Source organism: Thunnus maccoyii, chromosome 10, assembly GCF_910596095.1.
Source record: "Thunnus maccoyii chromosome 10, fThuMac1.1, whole genome shotgun sequence".
NCBI classification, from domain to species: Eukaryota; Metazoa; Chordata; class Actinopteri; order Scombriformes; family Scombridae; genus Thunnus; species Thunnus maccoyii.
The window spans coordinates 32,129,638-32,149,827 of record NC_056542.1 but is presented as its reverse complement, the minus strand read 5'-3'; the positions used below and the strand labels follow the sequence as shown (position 1 = coordinate 32,149,827).

The window sequence follows — 20,190 nt, the reverse complement described above, 5'->3', positions numbered from 1 at the left end:
ACGTCACTCTAATTCAAAATAAGAAAATGCTGTACTGTTGCAACATAAATAAGCTGTCTGTTGCATAACTGCTGTTAAAACATAGAATTTTAAATTTAAAAGATGAAAATTACAACAAAACAATAACAATAAAATAGAAATATTTGAATTTTATTTGTGATTGTAATACATAATTTTACAAAAAGAGTATCATCTGACTTTGGGTGTTTGCAGACTGATGAGACAGCTTATGGACTATCCAATCAGTAACCGGGACATCCATTGCTGTCTGACTGTGTAACTGACCTACCTTCATGACAAGAAAAGCACAGCTCTAAATAATGACATTAATAATTATAAGTTCTCCATTTAGGTGAGACAGCGCCAGGGATCTGGTATTGTGCATACTGGCTTAATGAAAAGCTTACTGGGACACAGAAGCCCTGCCAAGCCTTCACTGAACAAGCATGGGCCTTTATTTTGAAGTCAGAGAACTCTTGTCTTGAATCCTCTTAACAGATAAGCCTTTCAGAAGCAAACTCTTCAGTTGCCATGATGGGAGTCAGAGGTGGACTGTATTACACTGTAAATAAATACAACCTCAAAGCTGTGTGATAGATACCATGCTGTCACAATGGCACAGGAAAACCAGAGATTCAGACGAGGATGACGATGATGACAGTGAGAGTGAATCAAGTGGACGACATGTGTCATCTTTCACCACTATTTTCAGCAGTTTAATTCCAGGTCAGTTATTGTCATTTTTCAGGTCAGTTTAAGTCTCTCAGTAAAACATGCCTGTGAGCCAGCGTGCATAACACTGGAGCCTTGGAACTGGCACACCTCAATGTAAGAATCAGAGTCATCTTTATTCGCCAAGTATGTTTACACGTACAAGGAATTTGACTCCGGTTTAGTGGCTCTCAACATACCTAGCCAGAGTAACAACACAATAATTTTCAGAAATATACACAAGGAATGACTCTACAGCTGAAACTGTCTCTGTGAGCTGTAAACAGGATATAAATAGTGCAGGAAAGTGAAGAGTGCACATGGTGCTGAGATAAATATTAAATGGTAAGAAAAAAGGCATTTCTTCATATAGTAAGTTAGGTGTTACGTACAGTATACACAGCATGTCCAGATACAGTATACAGCATTTATTAATGTTATTAAGTGCACCTGTGCTTCTCCTGCTATGACGTGTTAAAATGTCTGCCGCGAAAAAAAGTCTGTTTTCCGTCAGAATGGCACATTATTTGTTTATTGTTGCTTCTGTAAATACTGGCTGCGATACTGTGCAAAGTAAGATACGAACACTGGAGGGTGACGGAGGACCGTCGCGATTTGATGACACATATTGTTGACGTTGTCGTCACAGTGTGCGACAGTTATTGTAGTCTTAATTTACATGGTGGCGGAGCCACAGGCAGGGTTGAACTGGTATTTGACTATTAGAGAGCAATCAACTAATGATATTACGGCATATAATATCGTTGATAGAAACTGAATGTGAGGACATATCTTTTGTTTTTATTAGGTAGTAAGGCAGGCCATAATGTTTTGTTAGCCTAGCTTAGCATAGCCTTCCTGCTAAGCAGCATTGCACAACTCAGTTTTGACAGAGATGTGTCACAACGAGGAAGGAAACTGTACCAGTGACACCTAGCAGCAAGTAAGACTACAGAACTGTCGTTCATGTGATATTGTGGTAAACCTGCGTTGCTTAAGTAGGTTTTCTTCGAGACTTGGGGTTTCTCCGAAGCGTTCACAGCATGTTGTCGTTCCCTGCGCCGGGCTCCCAGCAGCGGGTCGGTCCGTCAGGACAGTCCGGGAGGAACAAGGTAACTAGCAACAGATTGAAATCACCTCTCATTATACTACAACCTCTGTCGAGAGCACACCAAACTCCTTTCTAAAACCTGTCAGATTAAAGTTTTCTTCAAGTGACAATAAAAGTAACGTTTATGTCTTGGTAAATCCTCTAGAACCAGTTCTCACTTCGCTATATATATAATCCAGCAGGTGTCTATCTATAATGATAGCAGCATTGATAACTGGCATGTCAGCAGACTCAAGATGACGCTGTTGTGTTAAATTTGGTCTTAACATGACCACATATTTCCCGATAGCTCATCCTCTGTTACATGACTGTCATTGCTTAATTAGGTGGCCTTGAAGCCAGGCCACAGTCTGATGGACTGGATCCGGTTTTCAAAGAGTGGAAAAGATCTGACCGGGCTCAGAGGGCGTCTGATTGAAGTTACCCAGGAAGAGCTGCAGAAACACAACAAAAGAGAGGACTGCTGGACGTGTATACGAGGTGAGCCTCCTTGGTAGTCCGACAGGGGACAGTGGCTGGTTCACACTTGAGAAAATAGATGAATAACCTGCTGGCAGCTGTAGTGTTTAGTAGAATTGGAGGATACTTGATGTCAGCTTGATGATACTTGATCCCACTTATCCTGATTGTTCATGAATACAGTGGAATTTAGAGAGGGATGTTCCGGACAGGGAGTCCCAGCCCTAATGTCCACTACACCAAAGCACCAAACCCTCACAGACTTTAATGAACAGCATCTCTTTGCTCAGTAAAAGTGCGTGAGTGCAGGAGGGTACAAGGGATCAAAATGCTTGATGGGGAAAGGTGCAGCACTTTTGATAACACATTTTACCTGCAAGCTGAGGCATTTCTTTGGCCAGTTAAAGCCTGGCTGTCAAGATTCAAAAGTATTGGACACTTTTTTCTGTGTTGACTCTGTAGACCAGCACAAGTGATTGAAGAAGATACTTCAATGATTCAATATTGCACTTTCATAAAGTAATATTGCACTTTCATAAAGTGAGGGGACTAGTGTTGGTCAAGCTCCAAAAACACTGGATCCTACATCTCCAATAATGCATCTTAACAGTATTTTTTGTTACGCCTCTAATGTGTTAACTGACCATTGCTTTTACACTTTGTGCCCTAGTTTGTAACGCAGGCATTCTGTTCTGAGTGTGTAGTCTGTAAGCACAGGCGACCGATATCAGTGGGCAAAGAAACAAACTGAAGTCATCATAAAGCGTCGTACTGGCACAAAAATAAGATGATCTTGATTATAAGATGACCTCAGCTTCTCAAAACACCTGTTGTTGGAAAAAGACCTTTTGAAGATGGCAAAATACTGTTGCAAAAGTGTCCTCTAGATACAATTTGACCAAAAATATGTATTTTCCCTTGTTAAAGCAAAAAAAAAAGAAGCACTTCCATTAAAGCAGAATGTTAATCCCACATTTGTGTAGCTTGTCTATCAGCCACATCACACACTCTCCTCTCCTCCTCTCAGGCTCTTAGAAGCAGTCAGACTGATTTTCTGTGGCCATCAACATTTTTGAGACAATATTTTTGAGCTCTTCATCATGACATGAGTTCTTTTTACAGATGATTGAGTTCGTTTCTGCAGTAAAGACATCAGAGACACTTGTGACTAATTTTCAATTGGCATTCATTTTTTGTGTGGCAGCAAAATATATCAAAAACTGATAGAACTGGTAATATTTAACTGGTCTAAGTAAACACTTAAAGGGCTGTTAGGTGTTACACTGGACCTCTCTTCTTTGAAAAAGAATATCTGATGTTGCTAATGTGTACAATAAAATGTCATCTGATATTTTAGTCAATACAGTATTTAATATTTTGGTTAAAAATTGACATCATTAATAACAAGTGATCATGATGCTGTTCCACTGGAATCTTACACTTGCACCTTGTTTAACAGATGAAGTGTTTTGGTTTAGCAGCAGTTTCTTTTTTCCCTCCACACTCTGATGTCATTCTGGTAAAAGGTGATGTTGGCCTCACCTGAGTGAAGACTTTGTTCCTCTTGCACCTCTTGTTGTTCCTCTCTGTTGTTCAGACTCACCACAGGTTTGCATGTAGTGTCAAAGCCCCCGTGTTTATGCTGGTGTAGACTACTATTTCTTTGACGCATGTAGGTCTGCAACTAATAATTATTTAATCAAAACAAAATCTGCTGAATTGTTTTTTTTTTTTCGATTAAGTGATTCATTTTTCAGTCTATAAAATATCAGAAAATTGTGAAAATGTCCTATAGGCCTAGTTCAAGGTGATGATATGAAATTGCTTGTTTGTTTCATCATCACCCCAAAACCAGAAGATTTACTATCACATAAGACAAAGAAAAGCATCAAAGCCTCACAGTTAAAACTGGAGAATTTTTGTCATTTTTGCTTGAAAATGATGTTTAATGGCGAATACTGTGGATGTATAGTGGCCTGCTTTACTTCAGCTTCTTTTCAGGTCTTTAAGTGCAATGCTTTAAATGTATTTAACTTCTGTGGCTTCACCTCAGATACTTGAGAATCTGTAGCACGGCTCTTTATGAGTCACTGTCCTCCCAACGCTTGTAAGTCGCTTTGGATTCAGGCGCCTGCCAAATGACAACATGTAAATGTCACACCTAAAATCAGCAGTTACTGGAGTTTTATAATAAGTGGTTATTATCTACCAGCAGAGGGCACTGTACTGATATGTTCTTAACATGTTTTTTAGGCATGGTTTACAATGTCACCCCCTACATGGACTACCACCCTGGAGGAGAAGAGGAGCTGATGAAGGCAGCTGGGATAGATGGCACTGAACTCTTTGACCAGGTATGGAAGCTGACGGAGAAAGTAAAGCACATTCTAGTTTTCATGTTGCTTTTTAAAGCAGAAAGTCACCATAAAATGCTGCTTTCACCTGGTTAGTTGTTTGACAGGTGGCACTTTTCATAGACATTGTAATTATCTGGTATGCTCCTGGCTCTGGGCTTGTTTGGTGTGGTACTGATGAAAGATCTCATCCTAGCTGATAAAGACTGGTCTCCTGCTTACTTTTTGTAGCTTATCAGGACTTAACAAAGGCATAACTGTCCAAGCAGTGAATGTAACGTGTCTTTTTAAAAGCTCAGCAGGAGTCAAAACAAGCTCCAGTAGCTTGGGAGGATGGCAACATTTATTGTCTGGCTGTCTTTGTGTTGTAAGACTGTAGAATGTAGTTTACTGTGGGTATGGTTGGGTTCATATGTGTTGCTATGGGAACATGAATATGTTTGTTCACAGGTCCATCGGTGGGTAAACTACGAGTCCATGTTGAAAGAATGCCTGGTGGGCAGGATGGCCACTACGACCACCACAGCAGTCAAAGGTACACACACATTGAACTCACTGACAGTATCTCTGCATTAATAGGCTCACATGCTGTTTTTAACTTCTGTAGGGACACTTTAGTGTTAACCTGAATGCGATGTACAAGAAGACAGATGACTCCTGACAGAGAGTGATGTTACTGTTTTACCACACGTAGCAAAGTAGAGATCATGATGATATACTGTAGTTTTCCTGACAGTTACAGTCTGAAAAATGAGACAACGGAAACTTTTGAAATGTGGGAAACCACCAGTTTGTGTAATATATGACCATGGTAACTTAGTCATCTCATATATTAATACATAGCTTAAATCTGATTGCCATTCCATAGTAGGCTCTAAGTAAATATTAGCAAATCACTTGTGTGGTTAAAAAAGTCGATGTAAGTACAGGAATTGTTGGTTGTGACAGAGCCAAATCATCACTGTTGCATCACTGTCGTAGCTGCAATTTCTCTGTTGCCAAAAAGCAAATTACTACATTGACTTTGTTGATGCTTCCTGCACAAGCTCAGTCACAAAGATGCTTTCATTTTTGCATAGTGGTATCTTTTCTGTCATCAAGTGTTCCCGAAACATCTCTCCTCCCATGAAATGTTTCTGCTTGAACACTCTCTCCTGACAACTCCTAACAGTGAGACACCTGAAGCTCTCCTAAATATCAACAGAGATAGGCACAAAGTAAAGACAGCTGATAAAAATGCTTTTACTTTTAGTCTTGACACAAGAATTTTTGAGAGGTTGTTTTCCCACTCTGAGATGCTTGACTAATACAGACCTTTGTACTGCTTTGACAATCTTATGCACAAAAGATAACTGACAAATGAAAGATAAAATGGTCCAACGTTGTGCCCAAAACAGCAGCTCACTCAAGTTTTTTACTAACAAAGCAACAATTAAGAGATTTCAGAACATTCTCTAATTGCAAACTGGATTTCCAAACAATAAGAACAACTTTGACAAAAAATGTGCCATATCGCTTATCTCAAGCTTTTTTCAAGTCCGTGCAACTTGATTTTCATATCATACTGAAAGGAGTGGAGATCAAATAGCTGCCTGGAAATCTACCTAAAGAATGATGTTATGTCTCAATAGTGGTCGTGATTAATGTACAACCTTTGTGATTTAGCTTTAATGGCTAAAAATATTAATTAAATAATTGAATGTATGAGTGTGTAAGTGTTATTGTCAATCTAACTCTAATCTGAACTTTAGTCTTAATTGTAATGATGTGTTTTATTACTATTATTTTTTGGTCTGTTTTTCTTCTCAGCTATGGTCCCACCTCCACCGCCGACTAGCCTCGCCCCCCCTACCTCAGTGGCTCCGCCCCCAGACAAAGACTCCCGACCTCGGTATAACAGACACTACATCCACATAGATATAGTACACATGTCACAGCTAGAGTCTAACAGAGTAGTACATAATCACTGACATCATTATCTGTTTCCTGTTGGTGTAGGTACGACTGGTTCCAAACTGATGCCACTGTTCATCTGGTTGTTTACACCAAAAGGAAGGTAACCACTCATCTACCATAAAAACATTCATGAGGAATCAAATAAGTTACTCTAACCTCTAGTGGCAAACAGTGCAAGCTGCAGTGGGGAAGTAAAGTAGTCTTCAGATTTGTGCCCATGTGTGGAATAAATCACCTAACAACCCTTTTCAGCTTCATCTGTGCTCCCTCACGTTTTGGTTGGGGTGACAGGGGGACGATGGATCGGGTTTCTGTATCTGTCTATCCGTCACCTGCCACACAACTGCTCTGATTTTGATGAAAGTCTGAATAATGATGCACCTTGTCCCTGATTGGCCAAAGAAGTGTCTGGGTCATTGGTGGAGGATTAAAGTTTTGTGTTGTTCTGCCAGATACCCAGCTCAGGCTGTACCGTTGCTGACCTCGAGGCCAATGTCTTACGACTGGAAGTGCTGCTGGGAAAAATGTCCTACATGGTTCATTTACGTGAGTAAAGATGTAGCTTTTTTAAATTTCCATTTACTTTCTCCTACAAAAACATAAGTGAGAAACACTGAGATGCAGAGCATTACTTTACTGTCTCCTTCTCTTTTCTTTCTCCTCCTCTAATATTTGACCTTCTTCATATATTAAATTGAGAAGCACAAAATATTATAAATATACAGAAAACATAAAACAACTGAAATGGTAGTTTTAGGTATTTTATGTAAGGAATTTATTGTAAAGGTATTGTACTGCTTTGTGTTACATCTCACATGTGTTTCTGTTTCTCTGGTCTGTTTTTCTGTGTTTACACATAAAATATAGTGTCAGCTGTTATATGAATCTATGTTTCACTGGTTCTTTGTTTTACTGAAATACAGTAAGTCTAAACTTCATTTGAATGTTGATTTGTGTGTGATTACACATTATTATGCTGATGTACACAAGACGTTGGTTATAAAACAGGTGTCATTTTCATGCTCTTCCAGGTCTGACTGAAGAAGTTGAGGGAAATGTTGCTGGTAAGACAACATCTTGATTTGATGTAAACAAATAAAATAAAACATCAGCAGAAATCTGTGCTGATGTTCATCGTCCTGTTCTTATTCTTCAACTGTCATTTCTTCAACAGTTCACACTGCTTTCGCCGTGGGAAAGATTCAGGTCACCATACGCAAGCAGGTTAAAGGAAAATGGGCAAGTCTCGGTCAGCCACAGGAATTCCACAATACGTTTGCACGCAAAAAAGACAGAGGTGAGATCCAACATCATACAAACCATGAAGTTTTACTGCTTTTAACTTGAATGTAGACGAATTTAATGCTAATGACACACCTTGTATCAAACCAATTTCTCACTTAGAGGTGCAAGAAATTAAACAGCAAAACTACATGAAAAAATAAAGCCTGGTTTAAATACTTATACACATACATCTTTATGTACAAGATAGTTTAAAACTTCTTCCTCCTCCAAACAATCATCTGTCATGATTGTTGTATTAGAAACCTGAGAAAAAGGAAAATAATGAGACTCTCCTTTTTACAGCCCTCTACTATCGGGATTGCGTGTTGGTGTCTAAGACTGAGGTGAACCATAACACTCATGTGTTCAGATTGCAACTTCCACGTGGGACCGTCCTGCATGTGCCTGTTGGAAAACATGTCTACCTCAAAGCACTTATTCAAGGTAAGACAGACACTGAACCCAATACAGTGAATGTTTCCTTCTGTTCTTTACCAAAGAAGATGCTTTTTTTCACTTATCGCTTTGAAATAAACTTGTGCATAAACGTAAGGAAAACAATGAGGCTGCTATCTTCTGTGTTGAGGGGTACACTCCACCACAGCTTAGTATGGTATAGTGAGTTAATGGAAAAAGGGCTTCGCTAGGCTGTCTCTGCACCAAGGCTACCTTTTACATTAGTGAGCATGATTCCTCATCACAACCACTAAGTACAGAAGGTCCATTGGCTGCTTTAAAGTTCAGGTTCATAATTTTTAAAGTGTGTCTTAATACAACAGTCAGGTGTCCATATGAACAGTGGAAGAGGCTATTAAAAGATGCTCTTCAAATGTAAGTGATGGAGGCCAAAATCCACAGTGTGTCCACACAGTCATTTTGTGCAAAATGCATTTAAAGTTGATGTGAAGCTTATATGAGTCTTCATCAGTCTGAGTTAGTCATATCGAGTAGATATCTGACACATTTACAGTCTTTTTAGCATCAGATTCCCTCTTTGTGTTTCCTCAGTCAGTGTTTCCCTGTTGAGCTGTGGTGGAAGTATAGTAACAAAAAGAGGGACTTTGGCACTAAAAAGACTGTAACGTTGAAAGATATCTACTTGATTTGAAGCTTCATATTAGCTTCAGATAAACTTTTAAATACATTTTTGTACAGAAGGAGGACTGTGGATTGTGTCCCCCATCACTTCCAGTATAAGGGTATTATGAAAGAATGCAACAAGAGGAATGATTGCTGCAAGAAAAACACATTTCACTGTTCATTTGAGCTCCAGACTGTTGCTTTAAGACAGACTAATCATTATTGTCATTATGTATTTATGAAATCATGTTGATTTCATAAATACAAAATTCTTAGGCTGTGGTTCACATTTATCCTAATTTATAAGTAACTTTTTACCTAAATCTCTTAGAAGTGCATTCATATATTAGAATATTATGGAAAAAATACAGATCATGCATCTCTTGTCTTCCATTTAACAGAAACTCATACAATGATAAACATGATGGCTTTAAGACAAACTTGGTGAAAATATGAAATCATATATATGATGTGATGTGTGTGTTATATTTAAATGTCCATTAGGTGGCACTAAGCAGTATAAAGTAGGTCTTAATTGTAATGAAGAGAGAGTATTGTAGGTGGAGGAGTGTTACTCTATAAACATAAGGTGGTAGGTCTTAGACGCACAGACTGTCTCCATGTACACCTGCTGTTTTGGTTCATGTATGTGCAGCAGTGCAACATGCTAAAGGGCTGAGTGAAGGTGAATATAGATCAGTGGGTGTGGTGATTAATAAATACTCTCTCAGCCAGTCACATCACTGCTCTCATAACTCTGAAACAGTTGTGCCAATCACAGTTCAGGACATTTCAGAGCACCACGACATGAACTCACGTCACCATAAATCTGCAGCCAAACACAGCACCTCCTTCATAAAAAGCTGAATATTGAGTCTGATGTGTGTAGAGGTGTGTGTGGTTATACTGTAGCAGCCCGGTGTCATCAGATGATTTATCAACATATTAGTCCTGCTGCTTTCAGATGCTGCAGAGATTGAATGAAATCACCAAAGCAGCAACAGATTGACGTTTGGCCACATAGACGTGCTTCTGACACGTTTTTAATGCAATGTCTTGGACTCTCAACCAAAGTACAACAACTGCCTTTGCACTGCCTCGTTTGAATGAACCTCCCACCTGTCTGTGCTTCTCCTCCCACATGTGCACCATGCATTCTGTGCTGGTTATCAAAATACCACAAAGCACAAAGTGAATTTCAACGTCAGGAAAATACCAAACAGTCGGAGCGCTGTATTTGCTGGTCATTGCGCCTTTAAGAAAATACAACCCTACATCAGTACAGATAGATGTAGAAAGGATCTCTGTCCAGTCTGATCTGTATGAAGAAGAACATTATAATACATTCAGAGGACTGAAACTATTCTGAAGGAACAGACTGGATTTAATTAGACACTTCTTATAATTATTTTATTTTGTCATTATTGTTGTCCATATCCAGACACAGAGGTCGTGAGGCCTTACACTCCAGTGGACCAGAATCTTGCAGCAGTTTCCCATCACTCCTCACAGGAATCAGACCTGTACCTCATGATCAAAGTCTACCCTGACGGAGTGTTAACCCCACATCTCAACAGTCTGCACATCGGTAAGTTCACAGACATGACACCAGTGTGTGTGTGTGTGTGTCTTGTGAAGAAGGAGGAGAGAGAGCTCAGGTTAAATTCACACTTGTCATTTCATTCAATTTTCCCACATGGTCTGTGTGTAATTAGTGTCTGATTTTGTAAGGCAGCATTATGCAGACAGTGGGTGCTTTCCATTTGGCTAATGTAGCTACTCGCTTCCCTCACTCACCCACTCACTCACTCACTCCTCTTCCTCATGTCTTTGCTCCTCCTGAAATGTGAGAGAAAGATTCAAAGAAGAGACACAAAGATGGAAGAATTTAACTCATCAAATGAGACATTCTCTCTCACTCCAGCGTTGTTTTGAGGAGTTGGTAATTACTGATGGCTTACAGCATTTCAACTGTCAAATATGTAAAAGTCAACTATCAAATTTTTGGAAATAATATTTTTTTAAATGAATAAATAAATTCAAGATAAATTAAAGCCTAATTAGTTTGTGTAAGACCACAAGTACAGTACGTCCGACGTCCTTCTCAGGCTCAGGCTGATATTATAGAGTGATAATGACTGTGTGGCTGTGTAGGACTGTCGCTGTGTATTTTTTCTAAATGAGACAAGATGCACTTGGAATGGAAAACAAGAAAAGACGCTGAGAAGAAAATCCTTTTGGCTTATGAAGAGAAAGTCAACAAAGTTGTTCAACAGTTTTCTGGATCATTCTGTAATATTTGTATTTTATAGAGCTGCATCGAAGCTGTGATTCCTGTTTCCACAGGTAGTTAAACTAATCTACAGTGTTGCAATCATGCAGTATCGTTATTATTACAGTACAGCTGACTGCTACGCTAACTGTCCCGCTAGATCAGCTGACCAATCAGTTAAGAGGTTCTGAAGTGGTGTTGCTGTGTGGTAAAGAACTTCAGCATAGGAAACACCTGTGGTTCCTCATTCCAAGCACCTCTGTGAGCCTCCTCACTCCTTGTCTCTTCTGATGGAGGACCTTGATCAGTTTCCAGGTCATGGCCTGGAGGATGGAGGAGCGTGAGGATGGGAAGAAGCATAATTAGTAGAATGGAAAGCACCCAGTGTGTGAGGCTCCCCTCAAGGTGCATTGTGGGAGCTCAAAGAGAGCTCACAAGGCGGTTAGTGATGTCTGACATCACTAAGCTCAGAAAATAAATAATAGTGTAAATGCTGCATAGAATAATGAATGAAATAATGTGATTCCAACACATTTAATGAGGGTCCAGTTAAACTCTTCTAGCCTGAACTGTAGGCTAAACACAACAGATGTAGCCTAACTCTAAACTACGTTGTAGACTTGGTGTGGTTCCATTCATCCATTCACAGTAACAAGCTAACAGCAGACTTCAGATCTGCCTCTCAACTTCACTTTCATCCATATATTTGCCATAATTTTGGGCCAGAATCCAAAATGATGAGTCAGCACTTGTGTCATAATAATCTGCCGAGCACAGCTGTGCATCAGTGAAGAAAATAACAATAGCTAGTTATATATACTGAGGGCAACTAGACATGCAAGTACCACAGTTAGAAAGCCCCAGCTGGAGTTGTTTCAATTCAAACAGATCATTACAGATCAAATATTTAGGAACATGTTAATGAGAACATGTTTATGAAATAAAAATAGAATTTTAGGTTTGACAAGATAATATCACGGGTCAAGTATATTCCAAAACCTACATCAGATGGTCACACAGGGTTCTGTTATTACTACATCCAGTGTCTGCAGAGTGCAAACATGTTCTTACATGTCTGTGGGCGTGTGCGGCCTGCGCTTACAGTCAGTGTGGTCATAAAGTTTGGGCTGCAGGTGGCATGAACCCTTACAGATGTGGGCAGATGACGAAATTTACGTCACGTTGAGCCTCTCCCATTGGATTCTGTGAGTGGTTTGGGTCTGTTTCTGCTGTTCATTCGTTCAGTCTTTGTCCAGGGTCATGGCTGTTTCATTGCTGCAGTATTCCCCACAGCTATTGCAAATTCCCACAACCCATACATAAGTCACATGACAACTGAGCCAACTCCATCCACTAATAAATACACACAGATGTGATCCAAACCTCCACATACAGTAAAGCTAGTAGGTAGACCTCGAGTTATGATTATTTAGTCAAACTGCTGTTTCAAAAGTCACACTCAGCTTTTTAACTGAAAATATGAAGAAAAAATGAGAGACTATCTAATATATGGGGATATTTGCTCACTCTTTCTGTTGTTCCTCCAGCTGGCTTAATGTCTTAATTTCTCTCCCTCCTCCTCCTCCTCCATCATGCTGAAACACCACTCAGTTTAATCAGTTAGCAGTTACACAGGACAGCTTGCTCTGACCCTAAAACATGACATGAGTCATAAACACACCTGCTGCTCTTGCTGTCCTTGAGCGTTTCCAGAAGCCTGCATTATATGATCTGATGACATTTATTTTCCATTACTGCTCTGCTGGAGATGTTACCTAATACTAATCTCCTGCTTGACCTTCACATGCTCTCTCATCAGGGACTAGTGTCCACTTGTTTTAGAGATCTTTTTAGTTATGTCATTTCTAACCTCCCATAAACAATGACTGTCCCAATATAGACAGTTTCTGCAAACACTAGTCACTCCCTCTCTTCTCAAGTTATATGTTTTTATTGATTTATACATGCGACATTATTTGTGGTACTGAATACTGATAGTGAATATCACCAACAAAAATCTCTTGATGTGATGTCTGGAGTCTTATTCCAGATGATTTTCTAGTATTCATGAGTTCTTGTTCACTGTTTGTTGTGACTCTTAAGGTGACCACATATCTGTTAGCGGTCCAGAGGGTACCTTTAGTCCCCGCCCCCTTCGTGATGTCACAGTCCTCTACCTGTTGGCAGCAGGCACAGGTTTCACGCCCATGGCTCGCCTCATCCGACTGGCCCTGCAGGATAATGACAGCATCAGGTGGGAACTATCAGACAACAACAACATCCCTCGTCAATATGTTTATTACTTTTTATTATTTATATATTATTTTATTATTATTATTGTCTCAACACATTGGTAAAACCCAAACGAGAAGGTGTATTTCTGTATCTAGAACTTATTCCCAGTTTGAAAGACGGTGCTTGTCCTTGCCAGTTCTGAGAAAACAAGCGCAGTGTGTTCCTTTTAGCTGTTTGTGCAACCGATTATAAATCCAAGGCTTCGTCTGATCATAACATGTTTGTGTGTCCTCAGAAAAACCAAGCTGCTCTTTTTTAACCGACGGGAGGAGGACATTCTGTGGCGCTGTCAACTGGATGCATTAGCTGCTAATGATGAGAGGTACAGATAGCTGTGTGTGTTTGTGTTTGTCCATTTCACAACCTGACCTACAAATTTGATGCATTCTAAATGAAATGAAGTTAGTTGTGGAGTGTGAAAGTAGGTGCGTGTGAGATCAGGGAAGCCTGGTCTGTAAAGTGTGGAAAATAAAACCAGAAAAAACTGAGACATAAGCAGAAGAGAAGAGAAAGAGAGTGAGCTGTCACCAGTCCATCCATTAAGCATGTTGATTATTACCATGGTAATAAATAAGTATTTAATAATATTGACATTAATTAGTTTGGTGATGCTTTCATCCAAAGCGACTTACAATAAAACCATGTAGGAGCAAGAGCCAGATATCATCCACCACTGGGAGTGTACTCTGCCTTTATAATTGTTTACAGTTTGGAATATATTATAATGGAAAAAATAATGAGAGAAGATGTTATCTAGCTTGTATTTAAATACACCCACTATAATGAGTTAAACCTCCAGAGGAATGAAGGCAGAACGTGAGACAAAAGATCTTTCTTATTAAACTTTCACCAAGGCTACATTATACAATCTCTGTTTATGACAAGCATATCCATCCCTGTGTTACAGTACAATATCACACCAGTGTAGTGTGCAGTATATCATAATAGGACGCTTTAAAAGAATTTGAGTTAAAACTAAACATTTTTCCTGTAGGAGTCAACAACACTGGTGAAAAATAAATATGTTACTGTGAAAAAATCAGTTGCAAAAGCTTTTATCATGACAACTATGTTGACACTCAGGATCCACTTTTTACCAACACATCCAGATGAGAATCGGCAATAGTGTATGTGTAGTGAGTGCTTTTTCACACCTAGTTAGTGGTGTGAGTTAGTTGCAGCATGAATAGTCTGACTTTACAGGCTTGAATTCCACATTTGGAATAAGGCAGAAGTTTCACCTTTATGAACTCTTCTGCTACATCTGGACCTCAGTGTCTTTGTACATCTTCTGAATTTGTGTGTGTGTGTGTGTGTGTGTGTGTGTGTGTGTGTGTGTGTGTGTGTGTGTGTGTGAGGTTTCAGGTGGAGTACGTCCTCTCTGAGCCCTGTGAAAGCTGGACGGGCAGGAAGGGCCGGGTGGATGAGTCCATGCTCAAGGATTTCCTCAACAGGCCAGATGGGTCCAAATGTTATGTGTGTGTGTGTGGCCCCACTGCCTTTACAGAGCTAACAACAGGGTATGTAAGACCTCACTGCATGGGATAATTCTGTGTTTTACAACTTACGCCTTTTTTTCCACAGCTTTGGCAACAATTTCTATCAGTTATCATAATGTTTTACTCACCATAGTCATTTGTGAATTGGAGGTTTCTGATCATCTGCCTGTTGGTGTGTCTTGATTCCTGATTCACTATTTGAAAATGAACGCTGGCTATTTAAACACTGCTGAATTTACCACAGTGCTCATTTGGCTTCTCCATCTGCTCACAGTAAAAGCCAAGTCTCCATGTCTGTGAGGGTCCGTGCACATACGTTTAAAAAAAACCAAACTGGACACTTGTTTCATGTATTGTGTGAACTGTGTTCCTCATCCTTGGTCCTGTTCTCATTAAGCAGTCACACAAAGTTTTCTTTTTTTCAACCTTTTATGGTTGTTCTGCCAAATACAACAAAGGAGCTCTTAGTGCACATGTGTGGAACCTGTCTGCATATGCAAACCCATGTACAGAGACACGGAAACCATTAATTACTCTTTAATGGAAAACAAGTGACAATACAATTTATGATCTGCATTCCAGTAGTTCCCTTTATTTCAGTGTGTGGACCATCATTACATCATCATTTTTACTTATTGACTAACTACTCAGTAATTTGAGTTGATGACGCACCTGCTAACATGGCAGAGAATGATCAGAAACCTGGATCAGGTGCTTACATGCCACAGTATCCTGGTTTCTGTGGAAGTATTCCAGGTAGCATATCAAGGTTTCTCAAAACTGGGATAAGGGCCTATCTAGCTTTCTGAAACCAGTATATGATGTTTACATAAGAAACTGGGATACTTCAAAACTCATACACATGTAAACGCACTCATTGCCTCAACAAAGTGTGACAGGACAAGAGATACAATCAAACAGACAATCACACAGGCTGGAAACTTTATTTGGAGGTGGAAGCAAAAGTGAGTGCACTTGGAATATCACTAATAAATCCTCATTGCACAGGAAACTTTGTGCACACAACTGCAGTAAGTACAGTAGGACAAAGCTGAACCTGGAAGTCGCTCAGTAAAGCGTACGGATGTTAAACGGATACTGTGTTCCAAGATGGGGCCTCATTCATCGCTTTGAAAGTTGCTCACATGACATGACAGCATGTACATTAGAGACTTCCTCTGCCCAAGCTGGCTGACTTCCTGTTTCATATACATAAATGGAATAAAATTATTTAAACATACAGCTCTTTTAGACATTCCAATTTTTGTTGAAGGGGTCATTTTGGGGTGTTTGTTACCCTCTGTTACCCTGTTACTGATAGGAATGATGGCTAAGATTACAACAATAAGACCTAACTTACAATAAACCAGAATTGTGAGGCACAAAACTTGTGTCTTCATTATGAACATTTTTATTAACAACAGTAGAGGTCACAGAACTACACAAACTTAGCAGGTAACAGGTTTAGGAGTGCTGCTGTTCTGTGATATTCTCTCTCTTCTAAAGAGATCCCTTCTTAAAGTCATTTCAATGGAAATGATGGAGCACGAAATCCAAGGTCCTCAGTCTGTGTGAGACTGCTTTTCAAAGTTCAGCTGGAATAAATGAGGCCTCAGGAGTCTGACTTAGTTGAATCAAGTGGGTATCTACTAGTTACTGTTCTTCTGCTGCAGCTCAGCAAGTGAATACAGTCCAGAGTAAGGAAAAGAGGGAACTTTGTTCTAGAAAGACTGGAAAAAACCCACTTGATCTGTCTCACAGCTGGAGTCTCATATTAGCGCAAGCTGAACTTTGGAATGCATTTTTGAATAACACTGTATTGATTTTGTTCCCCATCACTTACATCAGAGACATTTCATGGCCAGTATAAACAGGAGGAAGAATTCTCTCAATGTACATATGAGCATGTGCGTATTGTATGAAACGTCCAGTGTGTAGAATTTAGTGGCATCTAGTGGAAGGGCAGAAATGGAATATAATATTCATAAGTATGTTTTAATTAGTGTGTAATTAGCTGAAAATAAGAATCGTGTTTTCTTTACCTTAGAATGAGCCATTTATATCTACATAGGAAGCGGGTCCTCTTCATGGAGGCCGCCATGTTGCACCGCCATGTTTCTACAGTAGCCCAGAACAGACAAACCAAACACTGGCTCTAGAGAGGACCTTTCGTGTTTTTCTCATGTTTCACAGCCACCGTAGGTTCTCCTACACGCTTGGAAGGGGAGGGGGAGGGGTATTCATCTGGTTGCAGTTTGCAACCTCACAGCTAGATGCCACTAAACCCTACATACTGGTCCTTTAATGTGAAAAAATTTGAACTTATCCTTTACGCACCGTAGACCTCAAAATGTGTGTACGTCCTATTACTTTCTCACCTTGACATACAGTACTTCCTGTTTGTTTGTGTGTCAGGTTAGTGAAGCAGCAGGGCTTCAGTGAAGAGGAGCTCCACGCCTTCCAGGGCTGATGAGATCTGCCTTGACTCAACCCTACAAAGACTGTGTGTGCCTGTGAGTGCGTGTTTGTGAGAAATGAAAGGAACATTGTATTTCTATGCATCAAGGACCTGATGATGCTGACAACAAACAAAACAACACACCCCAGGTATGAGTCATTCCTGAGTGCGCAACAGGAACATTTTAAGCACAGAATAAGATTTTTTTGCAAGCCAGGGAAATAAGTTTTGTAGAGATGTTATCACACAAATAACATTTTAATTTGAGCAAATAAAACTCTCTTCTGTGCTCAATACATTCCTTGAGCAGACACACTGACAGAGAGGAAATAAGCAAAATAGAATGAAAGATATCATCATTGTGCACTTACATGGATCTTAGCAAACACACAAATACATTTATTGAAATACATTTTTTGCTCAAATTAGATTTTTCTTTGCGTAATACTAATTTCTCTACAAAATATAATCTAGTTGCTTGCAAAAAAATTTTTTTTCTGTGCTCAAAATGTCTCATCATGTTATCAGCAATACGGCACAAATATAACTCCATACCCAGAATTTTACAAGCTGGAAAGAAAATGACAAACCTCACAGTGCAGTAAGATTCTTACAACTCTAGACACTTAAGTCAGTGTCTGGGGCAAAGTTAATAGAGTTCATGTAAACTATGAGTTGAAACATTGTAAAGGTGTGTAAAAATTAAAGCAGAAAAACATACAGAGACAAAAAGAAATGAGATTATGTAAACTGAAGTATATGCAATACAAAGAGAATTAACATGAGCCTTGAAGTGCGTAGAAGAGGAGTGAGGAGTGGAGAGTTTGAGCCACTGCAGTGAAATAAAATGCATTAAACGGTTGGACCAATCCTGAAAGGTTAGTCTCCTATTCACTAAGACTGGGGCAATTTTCATTAGCACTCCTCTGATTAGAGTCTTGAGTCACCCCAGTTTAATTCTGAGTCATCATGCTGACTTGTTTTAGCCTTTAAAGGGTAACTACACACAGACTGAAAACCTGCTTTCTGCTGCCTTAGACATTCAAAACTTGCTGCAACAGAAAGGAAATACTGATGTTACATGATGTATGTCATGTTTCAGTATGTGATTGTACTAGTACTGTAAACAATGCAAAAAGATTTCATAGTTAGCTAACAGGAGACACATTCAGGACACACAAATTCAACATGGTATACGTTGGAAGTAGTGCAGCACACTGGAAAACATTACAGCTCAGCCTGCTCCTGCACAGCAAGCAATCCCCCAATTTAAAAACAAATGAGCTCCTGGCCTGTTTCACAAAAGCCCAGCTGGATGTTCTAATGTCTGAGCAACATCCTGTGGTGCACTGAGACATAGCATCAGTGATGCCACCTAGAGAGACACTGTTGACCCAGCCATGGTTGATCACACACCACCTTGTGTCCCTGCAGCACTACACCACACATCACTCCTTCTGATCCAGAGCTCACTTGACGGCAAGCATGTCAGCACCTCTCATCTCACTCTTGCCCCTGGATGGCTGGATGGACACATCAAGGCGCATTATACAGAGTCTGGATGATGAACTTGATGAGCTGGAGTTTTACCAATCGGCTATTAGACCACAAAAACGTTCCCATCCAGTTTCCTGATGCCATCCTGGTGGTACGAGCCTCATCAATGCCTGGCCACACCTTCTGGACCAGTTGGTATATGTCCCTGCTCTGAGCTTGTCCTAGCTAATGGTCTCATAAGTACACCTCCTCATGAACAGGTGACAGTCATCAGGCTGAAACAAGCAATTTAGGGCAAGTTCAGGCAGTTAAGAGAGTTTGTTTCATCTAATTGCTTTGTGCAAGAACAAATATAAGAGAAAAATAAGAAAACATTCATGCATGAGGCCTGTTGTTCGCTGCCTTTGTGAGATTCACAATATTCCACCCACAAAATTAGAAAAATAGGAGAATAAGATTGTTAGTTGCTTCCCTTTTTCACCCAACATATGTTTGTAACGAAACCTCATTTATCAGAGGTGAGGAGTTTCAAACCTCAACATGTGTTTAATGTCTTCATATTGTACAGTTTATATCAGCTGGTGTCAACAGTTGTTTAAAAAAACTGGTCTGTTTGAAGTTATCTTTAATGTCAAGGGAGTTTTTAACCAGACTGGTATAGCATTGGTTAGATGTACAGTACTGTGCAAATGTTTTAGGTACTAAAAGTAAAGTGAGAATTCTTTCAAAAAATGACGCTATAAATAGTTTTTATTTATCAGTTAACATCATACAAAGTTCAGTAAACAGAAGAAACCTAAATGAGATCAATATCTGCAGTGAGCAGCTTTGCCTTTAAAACAGCAGCAGTTCTCTTCGGTTCACCTGCACACAGTTTTTCAGGTACTTGGCAGGTCGGTTGTTCCTGCATCTTGGAGAAGTTGGCAGGTCGGTTGTTCCTGCATCTTGGAGAAGTTGCCACAGTTCTTCTGTGGATTTCGGTGTCTCAGCTGCTTCTGTCTCTTCATGTAATCCTAGACTGAGTCCATGATGTTGAGATCAGGGCTCTGTGGAGGCCGAACCATCTGTTGTTGTTCTTCTTGTTGATGAAGATAGTTCTTTATGACTCTGGCTGTATGTTTGGGCTCGTTGTCATGCTGCAGAATAAATTATGGACCATCAGATGCCTCCCTGAAGGTGTTGTATCATGGTGAAGAATCTAAACATCTAAAGTG

General features: G+C 39.8%; 1 protein-coding gene across 2 annotated transcripts; it reads left to right on the top strand.

Annotated features, from left to right (window-relative positions):
- Positions 1 to 292: 292 nt before the first annotated feature.
- On the top strand, positions 293 to 19,348 carry LOC121906206 (cytochrome b5 reductase 4). Of its 2 annotated transcripts, none has more exons than XM_042424925.1 (16): positions 293 to 726; positions 1,714 to 1,823; positions 2,149 to 2,302; positions 4,535 to 4,635; positions 5,086 to 5,170; positions 6,445 to 6,526; positions 6,634 to 6,691; positions 7,044 to 7,137; positions 7,623 to 7,655; positions 7,766 to 7,888; positions 8,179 to 8,319; positions 10,397 to 10,543; positions 13,331 to 13,481; positions 13,758 to 13,844; positions 14,881 to 15,042; positions 17,437 to 19,348. In XM_042424925.1, the coding sequence occupies exons 1-16, from the start codon at positions 603 to 605 to the stop codon at positions 17,489 to 17,491; spliced, it is 1,707 nt and encodes a 568-aa protein (XP_042280859.1). In that variant the 5' UTR covers positions 293 to 602; the 3' UTR covers positions 17,492 to 19,348. The 2 variants fall into 2 exon arrangements, with proteins under 2 accessions (XP_042280859.1, XP_042280860.1); XM_042424926.1 differs by lacking the exon at positions 293 to 726 and adding an exon at positions 1,153 to 1,491.
- Positions 19,349 to 20,190: the final 842 nt, after the last annotated feature.

Coding starts and splice junctions, on each gene's coding strand:
- LOC121906206 (XM_042424925.1), top strand. CDS start 603: ATGCTGTCACAATGGCACAGGAAAACCAGAGATTCAGACGAGGATGAC. Junction 5,171..6,444: donor GACCACCACAGCAGTCAAAG/GTACACACACAT, acceptor TTTTCTTCTCAG/CTATGGTCCCACCTCCACCG. Junction 10,544..13,330: donor TCTCAACAGTCTGCACATCG/GTAAGTTCACAG, acceptor GTGACTCTTAAG/GTGACCACATATCTGTTAGC.